The following is a 26,767-nucleotide window of genomic DNA, read 5'->3' on the forward strand; positions in this document are numbered from 1 at the left end:
TCATAAAGTACGTAACAAACGTGCCTTCAACCTCAGGGTGACATGACAGCAAAACAACCTGTCTAAAAACAGTGGGGTTCCTTCCCACAGATGGCGGCTCTTCTCAGGCCTGCCTTCATACTCCTCGAGTATTTCGCATGCAAGAGGGACCACAATCCCATTTTATTTATAAACCAACAGGACGCAGGAATTTCTGAAATCGAGTTTGACCAGCTAAGGCACTTCAAGCGGCTCAACGACCTTGTTTTCTCCCAAATAAACATATTTTTAAAGGAATTATATCTAAGAGCTTGGATATCCAAAAAGGTTTGGAGTGAGAACTAGAATTTGGCAGAAAATGGCCATGCTACGCCCACCAAAAACAACCACTCCAAATGGCTTTAGAAGCTCTCGGATCACATTCGCTCACAGTTTTACTGGACTCGAGGTATTTAAGGTTTCAGGACTACATGGTGCGCGCTTGGTCCCAAGGCTGTAATGGTGAACCCTGGTCCCCCTCGCCAGCTGCCCGGTGGTGCCAAGCTGCAAAACCAGTGGAGGGACCAGCACCACCCCTGTGCTCCCAGTACTCCCCCTGTTGACTTGAGGGCGATGCAGAGGAGCAATCTGTTCTTCCATTTGGAGCTGGACACCCTCCTCCCAGAAACCAAGCGGCAAACACGGGCGATTAGGATTTCTATTACAGCCCTACCTCGAAACGAGCTAAATTAAGGTTGCACAGGTAACCTCAGGTTTCACGTTTCCCAAGTGCCTGACCTCGGATGCTTCACATTCTCAGAGGTTTTCTTGCAAATTTGATGAATGTTTGCTAAAATCACTGTGATAGATAAAAATAATCCAGGCAGAAAACACTTAGATGGTTGGATTTCCCTCGCAAAAGATCCCAAAGGTTTGCTACTCTGAGTTTTTAGGTGACACATATAAGTGCCGGTGTCTGTAAAAGATACCGCAACAGCAGATGTCATGTCAGCCACCTGATACCTTCAAGACTTAAAATGCAGCTTCTCCACGCAAAAAAAAAAAAAAAAAAAAAAAGGCAAAAACATGAACTTTATAAATCTTAACTGTAGCTGCGGAGGCACAGAAGAAATAACTGAGGCATACTCTGCAATGCTGAGCCTACATTTTAATACTTTAAAAAAAAAAAAAAAGGAGAATCAGGGTATTCAAGCAAACCTTTTTTCAGCTGTTTCAGAGGCACCACTGATGGACCAGAGGCCTTTTAATAAAGATGAAACATCTCTAAAACCACCCTGATTTATGTACTGATTGCAATAAATAAATAAATATAAAAAGTTGCATCATCATTGATAGACCAGGAAACAAAAGCTTATTAGTTGCGTGCCAGGGCTGCTGAATTACCTTCCCTACCGTCAGCAGCCAGACTGACAGCTTCCAAAATGATCTTGGGGATGAAAAAGTTACAGCCAGGAGTGACAGCAAAGGCTGGGGAAGCCTTCATAAGGGAACAATGCAAAGAAAAACCTCTTATTTTAGTTAAAAAAAAAGTTCAAAAAAAAAAAAGAGAAAAACCACTGAAACGGGCAAGTTTGCTCAAAGACGTAGGGGAAACTGTAATTATCGCGTGACTCTGGGAGGACAGGCTGAAGAGAAGATGCTCTTCGGCGATAATGCAGCCTCTCTGACCCCAACCAGAGCTCGCTGGCGCCCGTGGTTAAGCTCAGCTCGGTAAGGTTGGGCTTAAGCCTTCACAGCCCATCACCACCGCATCCATGCGCCTCTCCTCAGGAGAGACGAGAAGACAACATTCCCCTGTCATGTCCTAGCACTCCCCTGGGAAAAGAGCCGGGATAATGCTCAAGCTGGCCAAAAACCCATTTCCCCAACTAATAACCTATTTACGAAGCAATTTATTAAAGCGCTTCGTTATCAATTTAGCAAAACACCGTGCTGTTTTCTCTCCCCGTAGCAGCGCTCTCCTCCTTCCTTTGCTGCTACGTGATTATTTTTTTTTATACGCCGATGGGCAGGGTAACGCATGCTGCAGCAAGGGATGTGAAAGCCATGATTTCTGCTGAGCTCACGCTCCCAACTTTATTAATCTCAGCTTGATTTCAGGATATGAAAATGTAAATGGAGGAGGAGGAAGCTGATCTATAAGCAGAAGGGCGGCAAAACGCCCGGCTCTGAACTTACGGCAGGTCCTACCGCGAGTCACCTCGGAGGATTTTTTTGGGGTGGGTAAAGCAAAGGCCGGTTTTGGCTACATTTAGGAAAATTCCAGAAAGAAATATCGAGTGTTTTAACCTTCAGAGGAGCAGCGCTCCCATAAAGGTCCAGCGTGCCGGGGAGTGAGCCGCCGTGGGTTCAAACACTGCGTTAAAAACCAGAAATACCTCATTAAGACGGGGTGGGAATCGTTAACGATGCTCTCGTTCAGCGGCGTAACGGGCTCGCCAAAGACGACGGCGCCAACCGCCACCCGGTCCCGTCGCAATGCCCATCGTGGGGGCCGTTTCCCCACTCGTGGACGAGTGTGCGTGGGGGGTGTTGCGGGGATGCCACCGGCCCACTGGTGACACTAGAAACGCTAAGGGAGGTAAAAGATGGGTGGGTTCCCCCCCCCCCACGTCTCGCGTGTTCGACCCACCCCAAAAATGGGTGTAAACGGCAGCGTATGGGCACGGGATGGTGGAAAACCGGCTCCCACGCGTGGGGCAGCCCCCGCCCGCCGCTCCCCCCCACCCCCCGGAGCGAGCGGTCACGCGTGGGGGCGAACCCCGCCACGGCCCTGCCGCCGCCACCACCCCCAGGACGCGCTGCGGGAACACGGCGGGGGGGGGAGCACGACACGGGGACAGCCGACACCCCCACGCCACGGGAGGGACTCGCCCTCCTCCGCCGAACAAAGGCGGCACCGGGCGACGCTCCGCTCTCGCCTCACGCTGAGGCGGCGGCGGGGCGGGGGGGGGGGGGGGGGGGGGGGGCCGCCACAGCCGTGCGCGCGCTCTCCCCTCACACACACACACACACACACACACACACACACACCCCCGAAGGCCCCCGCTCCGCCGCCGCTCACCTGAGTGTCGACATCCCTCGCCCGCCGCTGCCGGGGAGAGGGGCGGCGGGAGCCCCGCACGGGGCGACTGCCCTGAGGGGATCCCGAGGGGACGGAGGTGGAGGTGGAGGCGGGAAGGGGGCGGGGGGGGGTGGGGGGGAGCGGAACGGGCGCTCCCGCTCCCGCCGCCGCCCGGGCGCTGCCCGACTGCCCGCGCGCGCCGCCCTCACCCGCGCGCCGCCGCGGGGAGGGGCGGGGTGGGGCGGGGGAGGTAGGCCACGCCCCATCATCGCCACGCCCCCATCATCGCCACGCCCCATCATCGCCACGCCCCCTCCTCAAGCCACCTCCCCTTCAGGGAGGGAGTTGGGGGGTAAACCTCCCACCGCGCCTGCGCGCAGCCGGGTCGTTACGACGCGGCGCTGGCAGCTTTACGGCAGCGCGCAGCAACCGGCCGGTGCCGGCGCCGCGGAGGGCGAGCGGGCTATGAGGCGGCAGGTGAGCGGCGGCGGGGAGGGCCCGGCGGGTGTTGCCATGACAACAGCGATGTCGGTAGGGCCCCGGCGGTGGTTGCCTTGCAGGTCGCAGCCCTTGAGGGGGGCGATCAGTACCGGCCCCAACTGGGCCCGGAGGCTTCAAGGCGTCTTTTGAGAGGGAAAATGGTGAAAATCGTTAAACGTAAGAGCCGCGTTACCGGCACTGGGTGTCGAGCCGGGGCTGCGCGGGCACCGCTTGGCCTGAGGGGTATGGGGGGGCTCGCAGGGAGCGGCGCTGGCGGCTGGTCCCGGGCCAGGCCTTGACCCTGATGCTGACCCCGGCCTCGGTGGGCCCTCTCCTCTCCCCTTAATTCTCATTTATTTCCTCAGAAGCCGCAGCGGGATGAGCGAGCTCTTCCCGCAGAGGGGGGCAGCTGGCGTGCTCTGATCCCGACCGGCACCGGCAGAAGCTGGGGGGTCCGGCACATCGCTCCTGCGCCCAGGCACCACAGCGCAACGGCAGCCCCCATCCGTCCCGCTGACCGAATTCCTTCTCCTGACCGAATTCCTGCCACCTTTAGGTCTTTCAGGCAAACGATATTCCTTCCCAGCACCTTCCCGCTACTCTTCTGAATAAACTCTTTCTCAAAGTCGGTGGACGCGACCCATCGAGGTCCGGTTTAACATCGTTTCGATGAGCCGAGCCGAGGGGTTTCCCATCGTTACTTCAGGGAGAGCCTCGGTCGCATCTCTCGTCCTTGGGCGTTCAGCTCACTGGTTTGTTTTTTTTTTTTTCCTGTTAAACCTAATGCTTTGGTCAATTCCATCCTGGGGAGCAAAACGCATTTGATTTAGTAGCATTTGGCGTAGTTCCTCCGGCTTTTAGTTTACTGCCCCGTGAGGTGCTGCAAAACAAAGCAGGGTTCTGGAGTTTGGTTGTGTGGGGCAGCTGCACGTGTCTGGTTTGGGGAATTCGTAGGGAATGGAAAGGTTTGGGCATTGTTTGTGCATGCAGAAATTACAAATGTTTTCGTCTGAGACCAGCACTCAGGGCCTATTGAACCCTTAAAGGCTCTGTTCTCCTATAATACAGGAATTATAATCTATAGGCCATGAAGAGATTGCTTATATGTAACAAAAAGAGTAGACGAGTACGCTTCTTCTCTGGCTTAGTTGTTTAATTCTGATTGAATTTCCTCTGTGGCTCTGTTAGGAGACAGATAAGTACGGAGACTCAGGCGCTGGTAGCTCACGCTGATAAATAGAAATTGATGCTCTGTGTCTGATCTTGCTACCATTAACAACCACCACTACTAAGAGGGCTGACACGGCATCTGAAAACTGTACTTCCAGTAAAAGGGGATGGTCTGGCAGTTAAATCGTGGGGCCTTTTACTCTTGATCATTCCAAAGATGTCAGTGAAGCTGCCAAAAACTTCTCTGTCCCTTCTACTCTTCCCTGGTAAAGACTAAATAATTTGTCTTTCCCTGGCTTTCTGTATTTACCTCCATATTCTTTAAATTTGGTACAGGAGTTTAGTGACGCGGCACCTTAAAATATTCACTCTGGATGTTCTTAGCACCTTTAATTTATTAAAATAGACTTTAGGAACCTGATTCATCCTTAATTTAGGCCCTCTTTGCTCCATCGCTGCCTATTTACACTCAATTACTAGGGAGTTTCATTCCTTGGCTCTCAAGTGCTGCCTTCAGTGAGCAAGGCAACAATTACACGCAGAAGGTAGTTGTCTTTAATGTTGTGAAAATAATAGGTTTGGGATTTTTTTTGGTCAAGTATTACAAAACGCAGGCTTTGCCTTGCATCCTGCACACGAAGGAGTCCCATCAGTTTATGGATCAAACTTGCACCAAGACGGCAGCTTGTTTGTTAAGTTGTTATAACTGAGAGGTGAGAGAAACTTGACTTCTTGCCACATTGATGCAAGACAGCACCATTTTCAAATCTGTGAAATGATGAAATCGGGCAGTTTCACCTCGGTTGGCTTGATGACATTTTTATTGAAATGCTCCTTTTTCTCTCCCCGGTGTTCTCATCTTAGCGCTGCAAACAGGGCAGATGAATATCCCTCCCCGAGGATTACAGAGAGTTTGCACAAATTCCAACTACTAATATGCAAATAAAATGAACGAGCAAGACTCTTGTTGGCAACCTACAACAAATGTTCCAGGTCTGCGTCGCTATTTATTCCTATTTTTATGAACACTTCTGAACAGACTGTGCCTGAGCCTTCAGGAAGCAAACCTTGGCTGTGTCTGAGCAGAGCTGGTTGCGATCCGCGACTGGATTTCAACACCCCTTAATGTCAAAGGTGCTCCGATTTACATCTCAGGTCCTCTGCGGATTCATCTTCAGCTTTAATGGGGAGGTTTTCCCGAACAAAACAACATCTCTTATGATTTTTCACAGCTCCACTATGCTTTTTTGGTCCATCACTTACCTTAAGTGGCTCTGAAAGGCATCCAAACCTTCGAAGGGTTTTCCTTTAAGCTGCACGCGGTGAGTCATCCTACAGAACTCACAAGCAGTTTCACAAATACCAGATGGCAATAAAATTAAAAGTAGTAGCTAGTGGCAATTAAGCATTTGCTATAACCATTCTCCCTTCCTGACTGTAGGAAGCTGCCAAATGTCTTTTTTTTTTTTTTTCCTTGACTGAAAAAAAAAAAAACAACAAACGATGTTTCTGCAGAGTGGAAAATTAACAGAATACAGGACGCACGCTTCCTTCCGTAGCCCGTAGTCCCGGTTGGACTTGAGTGGAAAGCTATTTGCTGTATTTCGTACATCTGTAGGAGAAGATGGAGCAGAAAAATCATGCGATAAAGCAAAATTTGGGGCATTGTATGGGCACATGCAAACAGTATGTCAGCAGCGACCCTGTAAACCCCCAAACCAGTCGCTTCTATGCTCACAGGATGTTCGGCTCTTTAAACACAACTATATTCAGGCATGCTACAGAGCTGCTGGGACTTAGTTTAGATTTTGTTTTGTTTTGTTTTTATACTGCAGGCTGTTGCAAAGGATTTGCTCCACAAACTTGGAAAAATAGTTGGAGTTCGTTAACGTAGGAAGCGTGTCCAAATACCATTGTGTTTGGCTCAGTATAAATAACAATGACTGCACCCCTTCCTTTTCAGTGACTCTTGCTGCTTGGCATGTCTCGGACCTATCAGCGATACGCAAATAGTTATTAGCTTTTTCAAGCCCCAGATACTCTCCCTCAGTCCTTCCTTCCGACATATTACACATCCAGCATGCTTCATCCATTCGGTTATTTACAAGTCACATGCGATGTGACCTTGCCAAAATTTTTTAGAGATAAATCTCTCTTAATTTATGCATACCTGGCCAGGAAGGACTTTTTCATGATTCACGTTACAATAAGAAGCACAAATCTACTTCTTCCTAACGTGTAAACAAGACAACATGTGATTTTTTTTTTGTATTTTCCTCTATCATAATGGATAATTAGTGTCTTATTTATAGCAAATCATATTAAAGTGATCTTATCGTTATTAGTTTTCACACGGTGCTTTAAGAAATCCTAAGATGTTTTCATGCTGCATTTGCCACGGATGAGGAAAGGGTGAGGCCAAACCAGCTCCACGTTGCCGCTGTCCCAAATTTCAGTGTTTCTAGCCCTGTCCTGGCAAGGAAAGAAGTGTCAGGGGCTGTTGGTGCACCGCAGCAGCTGAAGAGCCCGGGCTGGGGGACGTGAGAGCAAAAGGAAAACCAGGGCGAGTATAGGGGCTTTAAATCCACAGTTTCTCTTTGGAATATCTCCTCCTAAATCCTAATCTGGTGCCAGCGAGTATTTCGTGTTGTCTATGGTGTAGCACCTCCTAGCGTGCTGTGCAACCTCTTTCTTAAAACACACTTTGATTCCCCCCGGGACGCGAAGGCAGCAAATGCAACAGCTTCTGAAAAGAATTATGCGACTGGTAGAAAGACCAGAATTAGTGGGTATTCAGATAACCTGATAAACGGAAAGGAGCCAGGAGAACTCTTGCCTTGAAGACCTGTTGAAGTCCCTTGAGTACATCCTCAAACACGTGGGTGGGGAGAACCAGGTGCTACCATCTACTTGAATCTCCAGGCGCCTTTTTCAGGATAAGCAGTCTCTACTTGTTGAAAGCAGGCGCAGATTAAGAGGGTAGAACGCAGCCTGGACAAATAACAGTGTAAGAGATTGGAAAGAGTGGGTTGGCATGACCGGTCGCTTCTGTTCACAGGTGGCCTTCACCAGTGGAAGCCTGCAGGGATCTTCACCCCTCAGTGTACCCGCGAGCACTTTCTCCTTTTGTGAGCAAAATTTTGGCAAGTTAAAACCCAAGCTAAAAAACAATAGGTGCTTTGGTGGTACTTGAGTTATTGAAATCTGTACCAGCTAGGCAGAGAGTTGTCCTAAAGATTCCCACGGTACGGAACAGGTTTGTTTGTGATCCTGTTTTGCTTTGTTTCTCCTTACTCATCGCCGCCTTGCCTCCTGTGCTGGCGGGCCAGCAGGTTTTCCTGGAACAGGTCATGCGTCTGGCACCGAGCTGTGGCACTATCTGCTAGGCGAAAGGGACCGCATGCCTGTCAGACAGCCCCAAAACGACTTTTGTTTAAGAAATACCGGTGATGCAAAGAATTACAGTGATTGTCACTGTGCAGGTAAATACTGAGACACCAAAACACCAATGGACTTCTCCCAGATCACGTATGGTTTGTGTGTGAAGCACGGAAGTGAAGACATGCCAATGGTTCCCGAGCAGGAACTGCTTTCAAATCCCTTTGCTTTGAGGTTAAGATCATAACGATGAAACGTTTATCTAAATGGGAGCCACGCACTGCTTCTAGAGCAGCAGAAGAGCCCGGCTCAACCCGTCACAGGCTGCAGATGAGGAGCTGCGTGTCCTCCGTCTGCTCATCTGGCAGATGGTTCAAACACCGGTCCTTCAAATATCCATCTGGGCTTTTGCTCGCCGCTTGCTGAGCAGGAACTCGAGACGTTTGTTGCACTGTATCTTGTCCCTGGTGTGATCTAATTCCTTAATTCATCTTCCCTTTCTATGTTTCAGCTTTTGAAGTCTCCTGGAGTGCTGCGGCCCCGACCTGTGCAGGATGGACCCTGTTGTTCTCAGTTACATGGACAGTTTGCTGAGGCAGTCGGACGTTGCCTTGCTGGAGCCCCCAAACTGGCTTAACGATCACATCATCGGGTTTGCCTTTGAGTACTTCGCCAACCACCAGTTCCAAGAATTTAGCGATCAGGTTTGTTTCATCAGCCCCGAAGTGGCTCAGTTCATTAAATGTGCCCTTAGTCAGGAAGAAATAGCCATATTCCTGCAACCGCTGGACCTTCTCCACAAGAACCTGGTGTTCCTGCCTATCAATGATAACTCCAACCAGGTCGCTGGAGGCACCCACTGGAGCTTGCTGGTTTATTTCAGGGACAAAAAGTGCTTCGCCCATTACGATTCCCACAGTAAATGCAACTCCGTCCACGCCAAGCAAGTGGCGGGGAAGCTGGAGGCCTTCTTGGGCAAGAGAGGGGGCAAAGCAACCTTCGTGGAGGAGAAGGCGCCTGCCCAGCAGAACAGCTATGACTGTGGGATGTACGTGATCTGCAACGCGGAGGTTCTGTGTCAGGGATACTTCAGGGGCCGGCCGGAGCCTTTGCTGCAGCTCCTCACCCCCTCCTACATCACGCAGAAGAGATCGGAGTGGAAAGCCCTCATCACGAAACTGGCACAGAAGTGATCGAGATGCAGCTCCAGCCCCCTCCAAAAAAACTGCCTTCCCCATCCACAAGGCAGCACCCCCAGTGCCTGAGGGAGATGCCCATGCGCAGGATTGTCCCAAAGAAGAAGAATGTAACCCCTCCAGCATGGCTACACCCCCCCCCAAACACCCTGTTCCCTCCTGGAAAAGCCTTAGTCCCTTCTGGAAGTCACTAGCCTTTGAACTTCTAATGAGAAAAGTCACTTTGCTTTCAAAGAAATCCTCCTCTCAATAGTGAATTTTTACACTAATTGCTATGGCAAACTGGGTTGCTAAAGAGACTTCTCTGCCTTTGCCCAACAGGTGACACACCCTCATTAGGTAGCTTTAATTGGCTACAAGCATTGCTGTTCCAAGCCAGGTTTAACAAACGCCCCTCTAAAACCAAGCCCCCAAATGCTTTATCCTGACTATTTCTAATTTGTGCCTCCCGCTAGTGGTGTTTGAGCAGTCCGGGTTTTAGCAGCAAGGATTTTTTACCCCTGGAAACCTGACACCGAGACGTCCATGTCAAAAGACCAGACTCCAAAGGAAACGCTACGATTAATTAAAGAACAGGGCAAAAAGAAAATCAGTTTGTTGCACATAGGTGCTCCTAGGCTGAACGGCGATCACTTTTCGGGTTTTTTTTTGTCCCCCGCCCTTGCTTGCTCTTATTACAAATTAAAACCTGACTCTGAACTGCTGGAAGATTAATAGGAAGCTGAGAAACCCAATCCTAGGAAAGGAAACTTAATTGAGATTAAAAGTGACACTCACTCTTTGAAGTTGGGGTTTGTTTTTTCATTGTGATTTTAGGTCGTCTCCATTCAGGGAGGGTTCGTCAGCGCTCTCCAACCGTCATTAGCGTTCACTGTGCGCAGAGCCTACGAGGCGGACGCTGCTTCCTCTAGCGCAAAACCAGTTCTGTTACTTGAGATAAAACACACACCAGGGAGAACAAAAGGACAGATTTTGAGGTATAAAAGCCAAAGATAACTGCAGTCTCCTTGAACCCCAAGAATTCCTTACTACGCTTCTAATCGAAACACTTTTCCTCCTGTGCTGGATGACAGCTGGGACCTCAGAGCCGATCCTCTCGTTAAAAGATGGGCTTAGCAGTGGAGGGAAATAAAAATGAAAACGAGACGTCGCTGCAGGATAAGAAGTAACCTCTAACCGCACGAGAAGCGAGGCGCAGGTTGCTCAGGTGGTGTCTAGCAGAGCAACCACACCCCAGCGTGCCACCTGGATCAGGGAAATCCAGGTTAAATATCACCCTCGGAAAAGGGGGAAAGGATTATTTTGAACCTGGAGCTCTTCACCCATCTCATCGGCACCTCAGCCCCACCGGTGCGTTTACCAGCACAGCACCGAGGGTGACGAACTGTAGCAAGGTCTTAAACTTCCCTTGTTGCTGGGAGAAAGGTAAGTAGCCACAGCCCAGGCTCTCCCAACACACCTGAGCAAACACAGAGACAGCAAGAGGGGCAAAATGAGGGTCGGGGTCGTTCCCGTCCTTCCTAGGTTGCCCAGAGCAGCCAACGGGCCAGGGCATCCCTCTGAGCACCAGCCCTCCCTGGAAAACCCTTTCCACCACTCTGAATGGAGCCGAAATGGCATTGAGCCGCTCGCCAAAGGGGATTCATGTGGGGCTTCGCCGGAGCAACATCATTGCCAGTGCGGGAGGCTGCCTTCCTCCCGGGTCGGGAATAAAATTCAAACCAAACCGTGAACTTGTCGGCATTGTCCCGTCTCTTGTGTCAGTACCCGCTAACAAGCAGTGGCTCCCGCTGCCCCACGGTTTCTTGTGCGATGGTGTTGTGGCCGCGAGGGTCGTGACTTGTGGGCAGAGCCTCACGTCTCGCAGCAGCCTTGCAGCCACTCTGCACCCTGCAAGGGGTGAAACCGCGCAGAAACCGGTCCTGGAGAGCCAGCGAGCCTGGGGACAACTCCACCAGTGCCTTGTGCGATAGCGGGGAGGCCACACGGGTTGATTTAATCTCCTAATCCTATTTTTAGGGGTCGATTGGGGCTGGGGAGGAGCGTGGGCAGAGGGGAGGTAGGAAGGCAGGATGATGGGTGCGACAGGGGAAGCACTGGGGGGACTCGAGGGCAGGGGCTGTGCTCATCTGGGGGGCACCCCATGCTCCTCGTCCCCGAGGGACGGGGCAGGGCTGCCCAAGCCACCAAGGTGAGCACCCAGAGATGTTTCCTGCACCCAAGGCTTTTACGTGGCATTTCTTTACACAAAGAAAAGCAAATAAGCTCAAGCAGGGCGTCACCGGGAGAGCAAACACGCACCAGCCAGGGTGGCAAACACCGGCTGGAAAACAAAACTGGAGCCTTGCAACTGTCTCCTGGCAGCAGGGACCCCCCCCAAACCATCCCAGGGATTGCCCCTGGGCTCCTCCAAACCTACAGATCAGCCAACTGCACCCATGGGTTGTCCCACCGCTGGCTTTAACCAAAGAGCCCCAAGAAGAGCTGAGGTGGCCGTCACCAGTGTCACACACCTGGCCTGGGCTCAGCATGGGGACAAGGACCCCCACGTACCTGCTTTGTACTGGGTGCTGTGCAGCACCCAAAAAACACACCAGGTTGGGCACAGGAGACCAAACAAAACCCAATCCTAAATCTCTAAACCTCATTTTTGGGGCCATAAGCCCCACTTTGAGGTTGAACCCGTTGAGCACCAATTTGTTTTTTTAAAAAAAACAACCCCAAACCCATTTCGGCAGCCGCACCAGTAAAACGAGCTGGGCGAGTCCCCGGAGGGGATGGGGCGGCAGCGGGACGGTGCCTTTCATCTGCCGGGTCACCCACGAAATCAGAGCCTCCGACGACCCAGTCACACCAGGGTTTTGAAGAAGTGGCTTCGATAGTTTGGCTGGAAACATGGCCGAACCGCAGACACCCCCTCCCCAGCACCGCAGGGTGCTAAATCTCCCAAAAAAACGGGTTGACAAGGTTAAATCCAGCAATGGTGGTGACACCATTGTGGGGTGACACCACTCTGGTCCCCCCATTTAGCCAACACCATTCCATTGTGGCCTTCAATATGAGTCATTTTCATACATTTTGCTGTGTGGGCCAGGTTGGCAGGGGGAAATTGGGTTGCTCAGGGAGGAGGAGGAGGAGGAGGAGCAGGAGGAGGAGGAAGGCTCACCCTGTCCCAGCAGGCTGAGGCTGCAGCTCAGCACCCTCCCTTAAGCATCCACTGTGCCCAGGGGTGGCCTTGCCACCAGCTGGAGCGTCACATCCCACAGTCTCTGCTGCCATCTAGTGAAAAAACATCTCCATCCCCTACACCCGGAGCATCCCTGGCCCTGGGTATCCCCCCAAAACCCCCTTGTTCTCCTGCCCCAGCCAAGGCTGCACCCCCAGCCTGGTGTGTCCCGGCCTGGCACAGCCAGGGTGATACACAGGGTGACCTGGTGTGGAGAAATGATGCTGAGCACCCACCAGCATCCCTCCAGCCTGCCCAACAGGGTGTGACACAGGGGGCCACAAAGCCCCCAGGTCCACCAGCACTCTCCCAAAGGGAGAAGAAGGCGATGCCATCCGTCCCCAAGCCCACACAAGGATAGGTCTGTCCCCACGTAATCCATGTCCTGGGGACACGGATGGCAAAGGGGCACTGGGACAGCACAGATTCTGCGGTACCCCATTTCGGGGCTCAGAGCCCAACCCTGCCGCGAGGATGCTGGCAGCACACAGGGACTTGCTAGAAAATCCTGGTTTTATTTTCGTTTAAAAGCCATTCCAAGCCCGGAGCGAGCAGCGAGCTCTTCCCCAGGGCTCAGGGATTTGGCCCCATCAGCACTTGTAGTTCCCAAAAAATAGGAAAGAAAAACCAAAATAAATCGCACAGGTTATCACCTGCCACCCCAGCGCACTCCCAGAGGAGGCTGCGGGATGAATCCTGCGGCGCTCAGCTCTGTGTGGTGATGAGGATAACACAAACCAGAGCACAGACACGTTGCGATCCGCGACGTTCACTGGTGCCAGCTGCGGGCTCCTTTCGGGACGTCTTAACGAGGCAAGCGGGCCGAACGAAGCCCTGGTCCAGCACCGTTCCCAGGTGTGGTCCCCAGCAAGGACGCCTGGTCTGGGGGACCCTAAAGTGCTTTGCAGGGACACACACACACACACACGCACCCCGAGGTGCCCCAGTGCTCCAGGAGAGATGGGCTGGGGGCCCGTACAGAGCCCAGTGGAGCTGGGGGGACCTCGGGTTGTACCCCCACCCTTGGGTGCCAGGGTAGATGATGCCCCGGCCCTGCAGACTGCCAGGGTTGGGGCCATTCCTCCGGCAGTGGCCCCAGGGGTACTGAGAGGGGGACAAACAGGCGGGTTCAGCCCAGAGCTGCTGCCTGGGCTTCACCCAGAGCAGCAGCAGCAACTCATCCACATTTTCGGGGGTTCCCGGTTGAGCCTAAGGTTATCTTTTAACAAGAAAAACCCAAGTCTGGAATAAAAAACGGCACCCGTTTTAGCAGCAAGTCCAAAGGGGAGGTCCAACCGCTCGGCAGCCCCGAGCCATCGTCCGATGTTACGGCGCAGCAGCGTCCTGGGGACAAAACAGGTTTCCAGTGGGACAGGGAGTTGGCACCAGTGGCCACAAGCCGGCTGGGTGGTCCTGCCAGGAACAGGTACCAGTAGGAAGAGAGAAGATGCTTGGTCCCATTTTATCGGCCGAGGGAAAGCCAAGCCACGGGCAACAGCCATGGCTGGGAGGATGCAGCACCGGGATCCATAGGCACCGTGCCACGGTCTCGGTGTCCATCCTCCGCCAGCACTGGGGGTAATGGTCACCTGCAAGCAGAGAGCGGGGTAAGTCGGGGTGAGCGGCTGCGGAGGCACCGTCCCCCATCCCCGTGCCCAGGTCCCATGGGCATGAGGAAGGAGACTCCCTGATGTCCCCAACATGAGGGAACCCACTCCTGTCCATCCCTGGCTGATGCCCGCAGTGGCATTAGCCCCAGGGCGCAGCCCAGCTCCACCTTGGTGCTTCCTACAACTGGGGAACCAGCCCCAAATCCACAAGGGAACCTCTTCCCAGGGGCTGAAAGTCTCAGGGACAGCAGAGATTTCCCCAGTCACTCGGACCAGTGGGATCATCTACCGCACAGGCATGGTGTGTTGGGGTCTACCATCGGCCATCCCAACAGCAGGCACAGGATAACGGATAAAGCATCCCCGGGACATGTCACAGAGCGGAGCCATTGCTCTTTGCGCCACACCCCTCAGGTCCTCCGCTGTGTGCAGTGTGACCCACCTGCCCCCAAGTGTCCCTGAGGGTCCCTCACCTCCTGTGCCCACGGGAGAGGTAGTCCCGGTTCAGAGAGCAGAGCTGCTGCTCCAGACGGAAGATGCGAAATGCCAGGTACGAGGAGGACACCACCAGGAGGCAGATGCTGGGAGAAGAGAAACAAGCACAAGCGTTCAGTGGCTGGTGGTTGAGGTGGATGGATGTTCCCGGTGTATGCCCTGCCCTCCCCACACCGCAGCTGCCCTCAGCACACTTACAGCACAATGAAGATCTTCAGGAGTTGGTAGTCAGAGGGTCTCAGCTCCGCCACGCAGCTCTGCTCCACCTCCAGCTCCTCCTCGGTGTTTATTGCACTTTCTGAAATACAAACCAAGAGTCAGCAGCACAGCAACACTGGGCATATGCTCACAACCAGGAGCCTTCAAGCATCAAATATTCCTCCCCCATGGGCTAATGCTGCCTGCACGGTGTTACAGGCACATGCTGAGGGCTCAGACCCCTCAGCAAGGAGACCCCATCCCATCCCATCCCATCCCATCCCATCCCATCCCATCCCATCCCATCCCATCCCATCCCCAGGACCCCAACACTGACTCCCAGCCTCGTGCCTGCTCGTCTGCAAGGCAGAAATCCCCTCTACGAGAGCAGAGGATGGGTCAGCGTGTATTTATGGAGGTTTACACCCAGGACTGTGTGCGGGGCAGGACGCAAACGCACGTCCCTGGGTCGGACGCAGCCCTCACCTGAAACCAGGGGCTCCTCGGAGGTGAAGGAGCTCTCCTTGGCGCTCAGGCTGCTGACGGAAGTCCGGTGGATGCACTGGTAGTCAGGGTCTGGCAGCGACAGTGACAGCGAAGCTGGTGACACCTTCCTCCACTTGCCCTCAGGGACGATCACCTCCTGTGGGAACAGCTCCAGGTGAGCTGTGCCGCCAGCAGTAGTTTCTCCCATGAAATGTGGGAGATATGGACTCAAACCTTATGGCATCTCCATCGAGCACCAGCTCATCCAAAATGTCATCCTAAGGGGGAGCTGGTTCTCCACGATAGCCCCATGGGGACGTGGGTTCCTACTGCCATAGGAAGGACCTGCCCTCGCGCCCTACGCCCTGCCCCAAATACCCATTGCTGCCTCCTTCACCCCTTGGTTTCGAGCTCAGGGCGGTCAGCCGTCATCCTCCGAGAGCCCCTCGCCTGCTACATCCCTCAGAAGCATCAGGAGATGTTGCCAAACTGGATCGCTCCCAATTCACCCCTTGAAAAGGGCCTTCAACCCCTGGGATGCCACCAGCCCACAGGGGACATCCTATTTGTCACCTCCTGGGCCAGCATGCACAACCACAGGCCCACAAGGACCACCCCATTTGTCACCTCCTGCACGCAGCCACAGGGCCACCTGCCCGTGGAGGACACCCTGCTCAGCATCCACGTACAGCGCGGCACGGCCGCAGCACCAATGGCTTTGTGACTGAGCAGACAGGGACAGGCCACCCACGTTCCATGGAGAGGACACATCCCACTGGCTCGGCTCTGTGAGCAGAGCTGAGCCCCACCGTGCTCCCAAGGCCGCAGGATGCGGCCCCTCAGGTTGATCCCTTGGTGACGCCACAGTACAGCAGGTTTTTCCCTCTCCAGCCTCCCAGCTATCCCAGGTGTTTTGGGGTAATTCAACCACATTTCCAGCCTGTTATCCATGTTCACGGCTGTGAACAGCATCAGCCGGCAGGAGTGGAGCGGCAGCGTTTTCCACATCCCTCCAAAGTTTTTCTGTCTGTAAATGGACCCCTGAGACCAACCGGCCGGGTCATGGGCTCGCGCTCAGCTGCGGGCTGTCCAAATCATCCTCTTGACCCGTCCGTTTTGGCCAAGTCGGGGCATGAGGATCCCAGAGGACAAGCTCCGAAGGCAACGGCTGCATCCTTGCGCGACCTTATCTTGGCAGCGGGGGGAGAGAACCGACTCTGCACCCTGCAAGTGGCTGCCGGCCGAACCTCAGCGTGCCGGGAAGGCGTTAAACCCACCGAGGGGGCCGGGCGGCCGCTCTCCTGCCCACAGGGCGAGTTCGTGGGGGTCCTTCCCTCTCCCAGAGCTGCCCTGACCCTCACCAGCGACACGGCGTCGGGCTCCTCCGACAGCTCCTTCAAACTCAAACTCTTCTTACTGGAAACCTGGAGGGGAGAAAGAAACGGGCGTTACGTTCTATTACGTTTCAACCTGGGCCAGAAAATTGAATTTTGATGTTTCTGGTGGGTCTATGAAGAGCAGCTACTTAAAAGTTCCAAGCGTGGGGATTTTGTGGCCCAAGAAAAGCATCCGGCAGAGGACGGGGCACCCCATCGCTGCTTCCCGCTGCTGAAAACCCTACGGGGCCGCGGCTGAGCCACAGGCTCCTGCGAGGCCCCCTGCACCAGTCTTGGCTCCCGGTGAAGAGGATAAACCATCAGGGGGTGGAAAAAAAGCAGGGAATACATGGGCAGAGCCCAGCACATTTCAGAGAGTAACTTGCCCAGTTTGGCAATGGGGCTGAGTCACCCAAATCGCCGCCGTGGCACAGCCGGCACACACCCTTCTGGGCAGGGAAAGGTTCCGGCACCACTTCCCACATGCTTCAAAGGCAGAGAGGAGTTTCCCGCAACCTTCCCCTCCAGCTCGAGGACTCATGGATTTCTTTCCCCCTCAGGCTTTTTAATTTAATTTTATTTTTTCAATTTGTACCATTTTTCCTCCCCTTAAAACTTGGGATCTGGGGAAAAGGCGGCGATGTGCAGAGTGGCAGAACTAGTATTACTACCAGATTATAAATAATTCATCTACACGCCCTGGGACAGAGCAGAAACTCCAGGCTCTGCCTCTGTCATCCGTGACCCAGAAAAGGCCACCAGCGGCTCACGGGGACAGGACACCTACGCAAAACCCGGGGACGGGCTCTGCCCCGCCGGGATGCTCAGGAGCGTGTCAAGAAACAGCCGTCATTTTGAACTACGAAACGGGGACAAGCAGGACGGCCCTCTGCATCGGGCGGAGGGGATGGATGGTGGGGATGCAGCAGTGTCACGAAGTGCTGTCGTTCTCAGCAGGCTCCTGCCCCTCTTCCCGTCCCTTGCTGCCGAGCAAGGATGCCAGGAAGAGCCGGCAGGGCAGCAGGGAGGGCTTTGAGAGCAGTCCGAAGCCTTCGCAGCGACGGTGAAGAGCTTTGCTCCCCGAGACGCAGCCCAAAGGGAGCTTGTGGCTATCGAAAGGCCGCCACATGCGGTGCGGAGGGTACCTGCAGGTGTGTGCAGACTCTCCTCAGGACGTCGTAGACGCTGTCGCGGGAGATGAGGGACACGAAGATGTACTGCAAGAGTGAGAGAGAAGCTGCCGTGAGAGATTTGCCCCCATCCCAAGTCCAGTTCCCCACAGGCAGGGGACAGGCAGAGACATCCGTTCTGCCCTTGAATCTCCCCTCCTTCAGGAGCTGCGTCCGCCCCCGCAGCCATCTTCCCTGCTGTTATTTTTGCAGCCTGCTAAAACCTGGACCAGATTTTTTTGGGGCCAGTTTCGCTTGGCTGCTGTCCCCATGGGGCCTCCCGTGCTCAGCCCTGAGGGACGCGGCAGCAAACGGGGCCGGGACCGACGGAAAACATCCCCCACGGATTGGCACGAGGGGACACGGGGCAGCGCTCACCTCGCCCGATGCGCAGAGCAGCCTGGCAACCAAATTGCTTTGAATGCCCAAATCCTGCCTTGTGCCACTCCTTCCCAAAATCCTGCAGGAATAACCCCCTCCCAAAATCCTGCAGGAATAACCCCCTCCCAAAATCCTGCAGGAATAACCTCCCACTGGCAGGCGATGGGCAACACATGCTGCTGCCAGCAGCAGCCGGGCAGGCGAGGACTCGGGTGCACCGAGCAGAACTACGTCAGCTCACTGCAGCCGACAACACCCGATGTGATTTAAAAGCTGGAAATTTATCCCCTTAGCCAAGTTTTCCACCAGCTCGGGTTGAACCCCGGCCCAAACCCTTCCCCTGCTCGCGTTTAAGGAGTTTAAAGGTTTTATTGGAGCCTGGCGGGGATTTGTCAGGCTCGGCCGAGTTTCACTTGGGCTTTGCTTTGCCCGGAAACAAAGTAAAATTCAGAAAGAAAAGCAAAGCCGTGGTGTTTGCCCTGGCCGGCTGCCAGCACGGAGAGCCACGCTCGCTTCCCAACCCGCCCGGCGCTTTCAGCTCTTCAAATCGCAGCCAGCTCGGACCGGGGCGTCCCCTGGCTGCGGCGAGGCCGGGTACCGATGCTCGAAGCGCCAGCGTTACCTTTCTGCTGGAGTTGGTGGTGATGGCCAAGCCGTTGGGCAGCAGCCGAGCAGTCTTGTGCTTTTTTATCAGCTGAACGGAGACCACCGGGATCACAACCTAGAGGGCAAAAAGACACAGGGATGGGCAGGGATGGGCACGGCACGAGCTCGGGGAGTTTCTTTCCCAAGGCGTAGATTTAACTCGCGTGCTAATTATGCCCCAAGCAGAGCAGCGATGTGGGGATTCGGCATTTCCCAGAGACAGCTTGGTTTTTACTAAAGGTCACGGCATTCCCCCAGCGTTAATCTCGGCTTGGAGGTGGTTCCTACTTAATCAAAACTGTGAGGACACGGGGAAAGCATCGTCCAGCAAGTCTCCCTAAGATCCATCACGAGAGCCCCCCTTGCAAGCCCAGGGAGGGTTAAAAATTAAGCAGGACGCAATTTATGGTAGAATAACTTTGCTGAAACCCCGTACTCCCATCAGTTATTTGTTTAAAGCGGCTGATATTAATAATTCAGTTCTTCAGCCCAGTTTTAAAGGAAGTTGTCTGTCCCCAAGATCCCCGTCAGCCACGAGACTTAACAGGGAAACATCAGATTGTAAATCAAGAAGAAAAACCAAGAGACATTCAAATCTCCCCCCCACCCCTCTCCCCACAAAACCTTTGATCTTCCTTCAAACGCCGTTGCGGCTTGTAGGAGGTTTTGCACCAGGGAATTTTAAACCAAACCAATATTTGGTTTCCCCAGGCAGATGCCGCAGGTGATGGGAGGGGGAGGCACAGCCGCGCTCCCCTTCGCATCGGAGGCTTTTGATGGCGATTTTTGGGTGCGGGAGGGGATAAGTGGGCTGCAGCGTAGCCTGGGCTATGAGCCCTACGGGACCGGAGTGAGCTGGCCCCCACATTACCTTGATGTCCTTCCCGAAAAGGTTTGCGTAGAAGCAGAGCCAGTTGGGGGAGATGTAAAGCCTTCCCTGGATGAGGATGTCTCTCTGGAGGGCGCAGGAGCAAACTGCAAGGCAGAGAGGGGGCCATGGCAGGCGGTGTGCCGCATCCTGCCACCCCCTCCGTGCCCGTCCCTCGCCGCGTCACCCACCTTTCAGCACGCTCTCCTCCGTCGGGATGTCCTTGAACAGCTTGTGGTATTGGGAGTTGTACTTGCTAGCGGCCTGAAAACGAAGGAGGGCAAAGTTATCCAGTGACCTTGCTGACCAGGAGACCCAAAAAAACCTCACCCTCCTGCAAAAAAAACATAAAATTTCCCTCTCCCCGCACCCGGGACCGGCGCAGCGGGGTCCCGCCAGGCTGGGGACGGCGGAGGCGAAGTGCTAGAGGAGGGTCGGATGATCCAGCACGCTGCAAACGCTGTGCCATCCTCCCAAATAAACATTTCCCTTACTATCTAGAGTTTATCTAAGGAGGCTGAGCCTCTGCGAGGAGCTTGTTTTCCCCCGGGCTCATCCGCAGGCAATTTATTTTGCCCAACGGTTTCTCTCCTCCTCCTCGAGCTCTTCCCTTATTCGGGGCACGGTGACAACACTTGCTTTGCGCCCATCGCGCCGCGCCATCCAGCTATTTATATTCCCGGTGCCTCTTCAAAGCCTGCCGGCAGCCGCAGCAGAAGGCTCCGCAGGTTCGCCCTTAAATAATTCTGTATATATGTTAAAGGCTCCGAAGCAGTTCAACGCTTTGCATTAAATCCACTCAATTAGTCCTGTAAGGCAGCGCCGGCAGATTTGCGTCCCCTGAACCGGAGGCGGCAGCGGCCCAGACCTCGGGGTGCTCTCCAGGGACACGGCTGTGCCCCGAAATCCAAGGGACAAGATGCTTCGCCAGGATGCGGAGAGGTCCGGCGCAGCTCGAAGGGCCCCGGGGCAGCAAGGCTGGGTCGCAGGCAGCACCGCAGGCAGAACCTTCCTGCCCACGGTGACAAGGTCACCTTTGCTCCGCGCACCTTGTCACCGGATGAGCTGGGCCGTAAGAGGATCAAGGCTGCGCATCACTGGGGGTCGGCTTAGGCACCCCCATGGAGAGATGCTGGGATGGTGGGGGTGCCGGTGGGAGCGTTTCAGGGGGATACAGAGGGACATGGGGGGCGGCTGTGGCATCACCTTCAAGCCACCACCAAGAAACACCCCCTGGCTCCAGCACAAGCCCGTTGCCAACCCCATAACTCTCCCCACTGTCTCTGAATAATCGGCAAAATGTTCTTCTCCTCCATCTTTTTCAGGGGAAAAGGCAAAACACCTCCTCCCTCCGCATCTTCCTCTTCCAGAGCATCTCTTGTTTCTAGACAGACGGTAAAGCTCTGTTTTGGGCACGATTTGAACAGCCAAAAAGGTACAAATGGAGGGGAACGGAGCTGCTTGCGCTCAGGATTTCCACTTTTTTCCTTTGTTCTGGATGGAAAATCCTGAAACCGTTTGCAGGGCAGATCATGGGCCACACGAAACCACCATCGGCTCCTGTCGTGGTTTAGGCCAAATCCACCACTGGGGACCCGAGGGACCCCAGATGGGACCAACAGATGCTCCCCTCTACCCCTCTACAAAGAGAGAGGCAGAGGAGGAAAAAAGAGACTTAAGAGTTTAGAAGAAACTAAACTACTTTAATGAAATATTAATAATAAAATAAAAAGAAATAATGAAAAATATATACAAAACCGTATCAAGCTCCCGAGATGACAGTCACGTCACCGGCTGGCACTGGGGCAGTCCCAGGCTGGACTCAGTGACGGACGGGAACTGGATTCCGGATCTGGAGTCAGGATTGGGATCACAGGCAGACAGAGTCCTCCTCAGACGTCGGCCATTGAAGGAAGAGCCCGTGACCCTTTGATCCCTCAGCTTTTATACTGAGCATGAGGCAGATGGGATGGAATACCCTGTTGGTCAGTTTTGGGTCACCTGTCCTGTCCGCTCCTCCCTGCAGGTGGGACCCCACTATGCTTTTCCGCTTCCGACCCTCCGACGTGGCAAATAACAAAGTTGGTTGGCCTTGGCTGTTATAGCAATAAGTATAAGCAAGAGCCTCTCTGCATACCATGCCTGGGCATCAGCTATAAACAATTGGCCTTATCACTCTGAGAGAGTGAACATTGTCTGCACAATATGCAGTTAATTTCAGTAGTTAGAAGAGGCCCAGCTAAGAAGCGAAGTTACTGAACAAAATCGGTTCTGTTTTACCTCAAACCAGGACAGCTCCCCTGAAACTGCAGATAGGAGCCTCTGCTCTGCAGCAGGAACCACCCACAGCTTCACCTCCAGCTCCCACAGCCCACATTTGAGACCCCGGGTGGGCTCCTCCGTGGCAAACAGCCGGGGTCAGGCTACAACAAACCAGCCCGTTTGCTCACAAAGCCAAAGACTCACCACTTCCCGGTGGCATTTCTTGATGTCTTCATCCTTCAGGGCTTCATTCAGGTGGAGGCTGGAAGGAAAAATAATAATTAGGTAAGCAAAGAGTCCCAGATGCCTCACCTGCTCCTGAAAACACGTGTGGTGCAAGAAGAGATGTGCCAAGATGCAGAGAACTGAAGAGAGACCATGAGAAGCCACATTTCGAATGTCTCAGTGATTTAGCACAGTGGCGGAGGCACCAGCACCGGGGTGCCCATACCCAAAATGCACCCCGGCACCAGGGGAAGGAGGAGCTGGAGATGGGCAGCTTCGGCTGGGCCAAGGTTTCCACAGGGAAAGGACAAATGGGGATTTGGGAACGTGTTGGGGCAGGAGGACGGACTCGGCTTTGGCCAGGCACGGGGACATCCATCCGCATCCATCACGCAGGCAGGTGAAGGCAGAAACCACAGAGATAGCGAAATCCTCCCAACAACCTCAGCAGCGGGAATATTGGTCGCCTTCCCCAAACCCCTCTCCCCCTCCTGCTTTTATAGACCCAATGTTTGAGGTCAAAACCAAAGAGGGGACCTCCTGTGCCCACCCCAAGCTGGTGGGCTGCATTCGGAGGCAGCGGGGGGGATGCAGGAGGTCACAACAGGAGGAGAAAAAAAGAGCAAATACTCAATCATAGACCCCAGGACACTGCCCCTCACCTGCCGTCGAGGGAATCCAAACTCTTCTCCTTGTGGGATGCCTCCAGCTTCTCACGGCCATGCATGGGCTCGCGGCTCTTTAGGGGAGCTGCTTTTTCATGCATCAGCTTGGCGCTGCGAGGAGAAACCCGTTAGCCGCCGAGGGGAAGGGAAAGAGGGAAGAGACGTGTTTCAGAGCTGTAAAACCATTCCCTTAAATCCCCCCCTGCACAGGGATGTTAGTATCGCTGCCGCTCAAGGACAGCAAGAATGTTTCCGCGACTTCTCAAGTCACGCGGAGGAAAAAAAAAAAAAGGGGCATTTCTTGCCAGGGACTCCCCAGCGCTCGCAACTGAGTGGCCAAGGAGCAGTGGCTCCCTTCCCGCTGCCTCGGATAACACCCTCCAAAGCAGAGCCTCTCCTCTGCAAGAGATGGGAGGAGTTGGGATGGGAAAAATCGCAGGTCTGCAAAACTCCCTGGGGTGATGGAGATTTTGGGCAGCAAGGGCCAGGGTCTGCTCCTCCAGGTCGGCAAAACACCATTTTCCGAGGGCAGAACCTGTGCCGAAGGCACCTCCCTCCTTTAATTGCTCCCCTCTCATTAAAGCCTGTTATTTACTATCATGAGTTTTATCAGAGGTGCTTATCGGCTGCGACAGGTAAAGTAAACATGCTCACAGCACCGCACAGGGAAGGTTATCAGCTGGCGGGCCAGAAAGGTGACGCTTGCACCCTCAGCAAACGGCAACTGGAGATAGCCATGCCGTGGCGCTTCTGGCACCAAGAGCCAAAATGGAGCGCGGACCCAGGGGACCAATGCCGGAGCCTTGATCCATGATTACTCGGTGCACACCGAGGCTCACCGGCAGCTCACAGCCATGCAGGGATGCAATGATACAGGCTCCGGCAGCGTGGCAGAGCCGGCAAGCAGCCACCGAACCTCCAGAGAGGAAGTTATTCACGGGAAAAGAGCTCAGCTCAACCAGCAGGGGGTGATGCCAGAGCAGGTGGGGGACAGGCAGGACAGCAGCGGGCAGGATGAGCGCCAGCAGGCAGGACGAGTGCGGAGCTGGAGCGCATCCCGGCGCCCGCGGGGACGATGCCGTGGCGGTGCGGCAGAGCCCATGCGCAGAAGCCATCCCAAAGCGCTTCCTAAATAAAGAAAGGGGGTCTTTCGCTGCACCATGATTCCCTACGCACACCCTGCTCCCGCTCCGAGGGGTTTGTCCGAAGGGAAACTTGTCTAAATAATCCCCCCGAGACTCGGGGAGAGTCAGGACGGGGTGTCGCACCCCGTCGAAGCCACATGAGCCCCCGTGTCCCTGCAGCCTCGAGGGCTTGACTGAAACACTATCCCGATGCGATGAAGCCAGGTTAAATCCCTCAAGATGCAGCATGTACGTGGGGCTGCAGAAAAAACGAACACAAGCCACTGGTTAGGACCGTGCTGGGAACCAGCTCCTGGATCCCCGCAGCCAGAGTTTTGCAAAGTAAATGAGCTGCCCGCACAGCCCCAAAGCCATCACAGGGATGGGACCAACACACCAAGGTTGTGGACTTTTTTTTTTAGGAGAAGCTCAGGTCAAAGGATGTGTCTGGAAGAGAAAGGACACTACTGACAAGAAGCACCAAAATAACATCCCTTGGTATCGCACCAAAAGGCTTTTTCCCTGCCTGATTCCTTGGACACCCCGAGCCTTCGGGATGGACAACCCTGTGCTGCAAACACCCTCTGCCAGGTGATGCCCTGCTGCCATGAAGCCGAAACTCTTATCATGGAGGCACCGGAGCCTTCTTCCCCCTTGCCCCTTGTGCTGGAAAAGGGGCTCCGACCCACTCCGGAGCCTCCCTCTCCAGAGCTCAGCCCGCTCCAGCTTCCCCCACGTCATTACTTAAATCCTCAAGCAGTTGCACCGCTTAATCCGGGTGAGCGGATTTAGCCCTAACCGGAGCTGACACCAAGGGGCACCGCGCGGGGGCTGGGGAGAGGGACCCCCTGCTCGAGGTGAGGGCATCAAGAAACCCCCCTGGGGTCACCAAACACACAGAAATCCCCCTAAACCCAGACGAGCCAGAGGCTGGAGAGCACTCAGAAGCGCTGCATTGTCCTGTCCCAGTTTTCTCTCCCTCTTACAGTCACTGCCAGGGACAAGTCCTGGGTCAGACAGTCCCCAGACACAGTGCTGGCACCGGGCGGCTCCAGGGGCTGCCAGGAGCATCCTCAGCCCCAACGGAGACATTGCAGCTGCTGTCTTGTCTCCCCTCTCCAGATCTCGCTCCATCCCAGCTCCCGGATGGAGCAGAGATGGAGATCCAGGGTTTGGGAGCATGGGATAAGGTTGGGCTCCAGGTACAGCTGACGGGAAAGTCTCCCTGCCAAAAGCCACTTCCAGCGCCAGCACAGGGCACAAAATGCTTTCTAGCGGATCACACCATCACCCTCCTCCAGGAATTTTTTTAGCAGGAAGCTGCTCCTGCTGGAAAATCACCATCCTGATGTGTCCCAAACTACAAGTGGAACAAGAACAGTTAGAATACGGAGCTCCCAAGACAAGGCAGAGTGGGTGAGCACAGGAGTTCCCAGCAACCTGCTGCTCCCCCTGCCCGCTGTACCTGGGCTGACACCCCCCTCCCAGCCCACACAGGCTCCCCAGACCCCCAGCTCGCCTCCCAGGAGGTGCTTCTCCCTCCCCATGGATCAGCATCTCCCTTCCCTTACGCAGCACTGGGATCCGGCCTGGAAACAGTCTGGTGCGAGCCCCTCTGGCGGCGTTTGATTTTCGCTGGATCCTTTCCCTGCTGCCGGACGCAAGCAAGGGGGGAAGTGCGCGGCGGAGGCAGGAGAGAGCGAGCCCGGGATTTTCGCCTCCCGAAAGTTAAAAAAAAAAAAAAGAGGATCAGAGGCGGAGGGAGGCACTTGCGGCTGGGCTGCCTCGGCCCGAGCGAGCCCGGGCGGGATCCGGCGAGCTGCCCTTGTTCCCGGCTTTCAAGGTCATTTCAGTCCCGTGTGTCGGCTGCTGGAGCGGAGCCACCGCCGAGGATGCTGGAGGGGAACGGCCCGGTGCCGAGCGGCGCTGTCAGGAGAGAGGCAGGAGGGTCAAGGAGAGGAGGGACGAACGGTGCCACCCGCCGTGCGTGTCCCCAGCTCCCGGGGCGGGCGGCCTCCCTCCGTGGGGTGTGTGTGTGTGTGTGTGTGTGTGTGTCCTTCCCCCCCTCCGGGAACCGCCTGTCCCCGGGGCCCGACGCCCGGCGGGTGGCAGCCGGGGTTGAGCGCCGAGGCCTCGGTACCGGCAGGTCGCGGGAAGGCTCCCAGCACCCGCGCTTACTGGTTTGGACTGGGCGCCGCTCTGTGAACACCGCGCTACGGGCAGCGCCCGGGCCTGCTCCCCCCCCTTCCCCCCCCCTCCGCCGCGGGCCCGGGCCCCGGCCACCCCCCCGACCCCGAGCACCGAACCACGCCGGGGCACCCCCCGCGGCCAGTCCCCGGCCTCCCCCCGGGCCGGGCGGCGGCGGCGGGAGCCTCATCCCACCCCCCCGCCCCGGTTCGTCTCCTCAGTGTGTGTGAGAGAAGGAGGGGGTGGGGGTGCTTCCGCGCTCCCCTCAGAGCGCGGCGTCGCCGGGCGCAGGCCGAGGGCCGGCAGTGCGCTCCCCAGCGGCAGCGGGGACGCACCCCGCGGCTCCCGGGATCCCCCCCGGTCCCCGGTGTTCCCTCCCCCGGTGCCCGGAGCCCCCCCTTTCCCTCAAGGCCCCCCCCCCCCCCCGCCCCTACCTGCGCGGCGGCCCCGCGCTGCCCGGCGCCGGCATGCCCCGCGCGCCCGCCCTCCTGGCGGCACCACGGCGCCCGCCCATTGGCCGCCCGCCGCCCATCCCCATTGGTCGCCGCCGCCCGTCGACGTAGACCGCTCCCCTCCCTCTCTC

General features: G+C 55.3%; 3 protein-coding genes across 8 annotated transcripts in view; 1 reads left to right on the plus strand and 2 right to left on the minus strand.

The window, feature by feature from the left end:
- MYO9A (myosin IXA) overlaps positions 1-3,054 on the minus strand; it is a gene marked incomplete at its 3' end in the record, with an annotated part of 188,112 nt that extends 185,058 nt beyond the window's left edge. Inside the window, exon 1 of the mRNA XM_082488802.1 lies at positions 3,044-3,054. The remainder of the gene's footprint in view (positions 1-3,043) is intronic.
- A 5,535-nt stretch (positions 3,055-8,589) lies between these two features.
- Positions 8,590-10,993, plus strand: SENP8 (SUMO peptidase family member, NEDD8 specific). The gene has a single exon (XM_082488511.1). It carries the CDS (start codon positions 8,626-8,628, stop codon positions 9,262-9,264), a length of 639 nt encoding a protein of 212 aa, XP_082344637.1. The 5' UTR covers positions 8,590-8,625; the 3' UTR covers positions 9,265-10,993.
- Positions 10,994-12,994: 2,001 nt separating this feature from the next.
- Positions 12,995-26,675, minus strand: GRAMD2A (GRAM domain containing 2A; the record flags this gene model as incomplete). 6 transcript variants are annotated; one of them, XM_082488828.1, is made up of 14 exons in its annotated part: positions 26,619-26,675; positions 25,569-25,923; positions 23,190-23,272; positions 22,871-22,984; positions 22,188-22,245; positions 19,913-19,985; positions 19,725-19,828; positions 18,831-18,929; positions 17,804-17,875; positions 16,644-16,706; positions 15,283-15,439; positions 14,797-14,896; positions 14,577-14,613; positions 12,995-14,082 (listed from the first exon to the last, which is right to left on the minus strand). In XM_082488828.1, the coding sequence occupies exons 4-14, from the start codon at positions 22,972-22,974 to the stop codon at positions 13,648-13,650; spliced, it is 1,302 nt and encodes a 433-aa protein (XP_082344954.1). In that variant the 5' UTR covers positions 22,975-22,984; positions 23,190-23,272; positions 25,569-25,923; positions 26,619-26,675. The 6 variants fall into 6 exon arrangements, with proteins under 6 accessions (XP_082344954.1, XP_082344953.1, XP_082344955.1 ...); XM_082488827.1 differs by lacking the exon at positions 26,619-26,675 and having other exon boundaries at positions 25,569-26,220; XM_082488829.1 differs by lacking the exons at positions 23,190-23,272; positions 26,619-26,675 and having other exon boundaries at positions 25,569-26,220.
- Positions 26,676-26,767: the final 92 nt, after the last annotated feature.

The sequence above is a fragment of the Vanellus vanellus genome (genome assembly GCF_965231255.1).
Source record: "Vanellus vanellus genome assembly, chromosome: 11".
NCBI classification, from domain to species: domain Eukaryota; kingdom Metazoa; phylum Chordata; class Aves; order Charadriiformes; family Charadriidae; genus Vanellus; species Vanellus vanellus.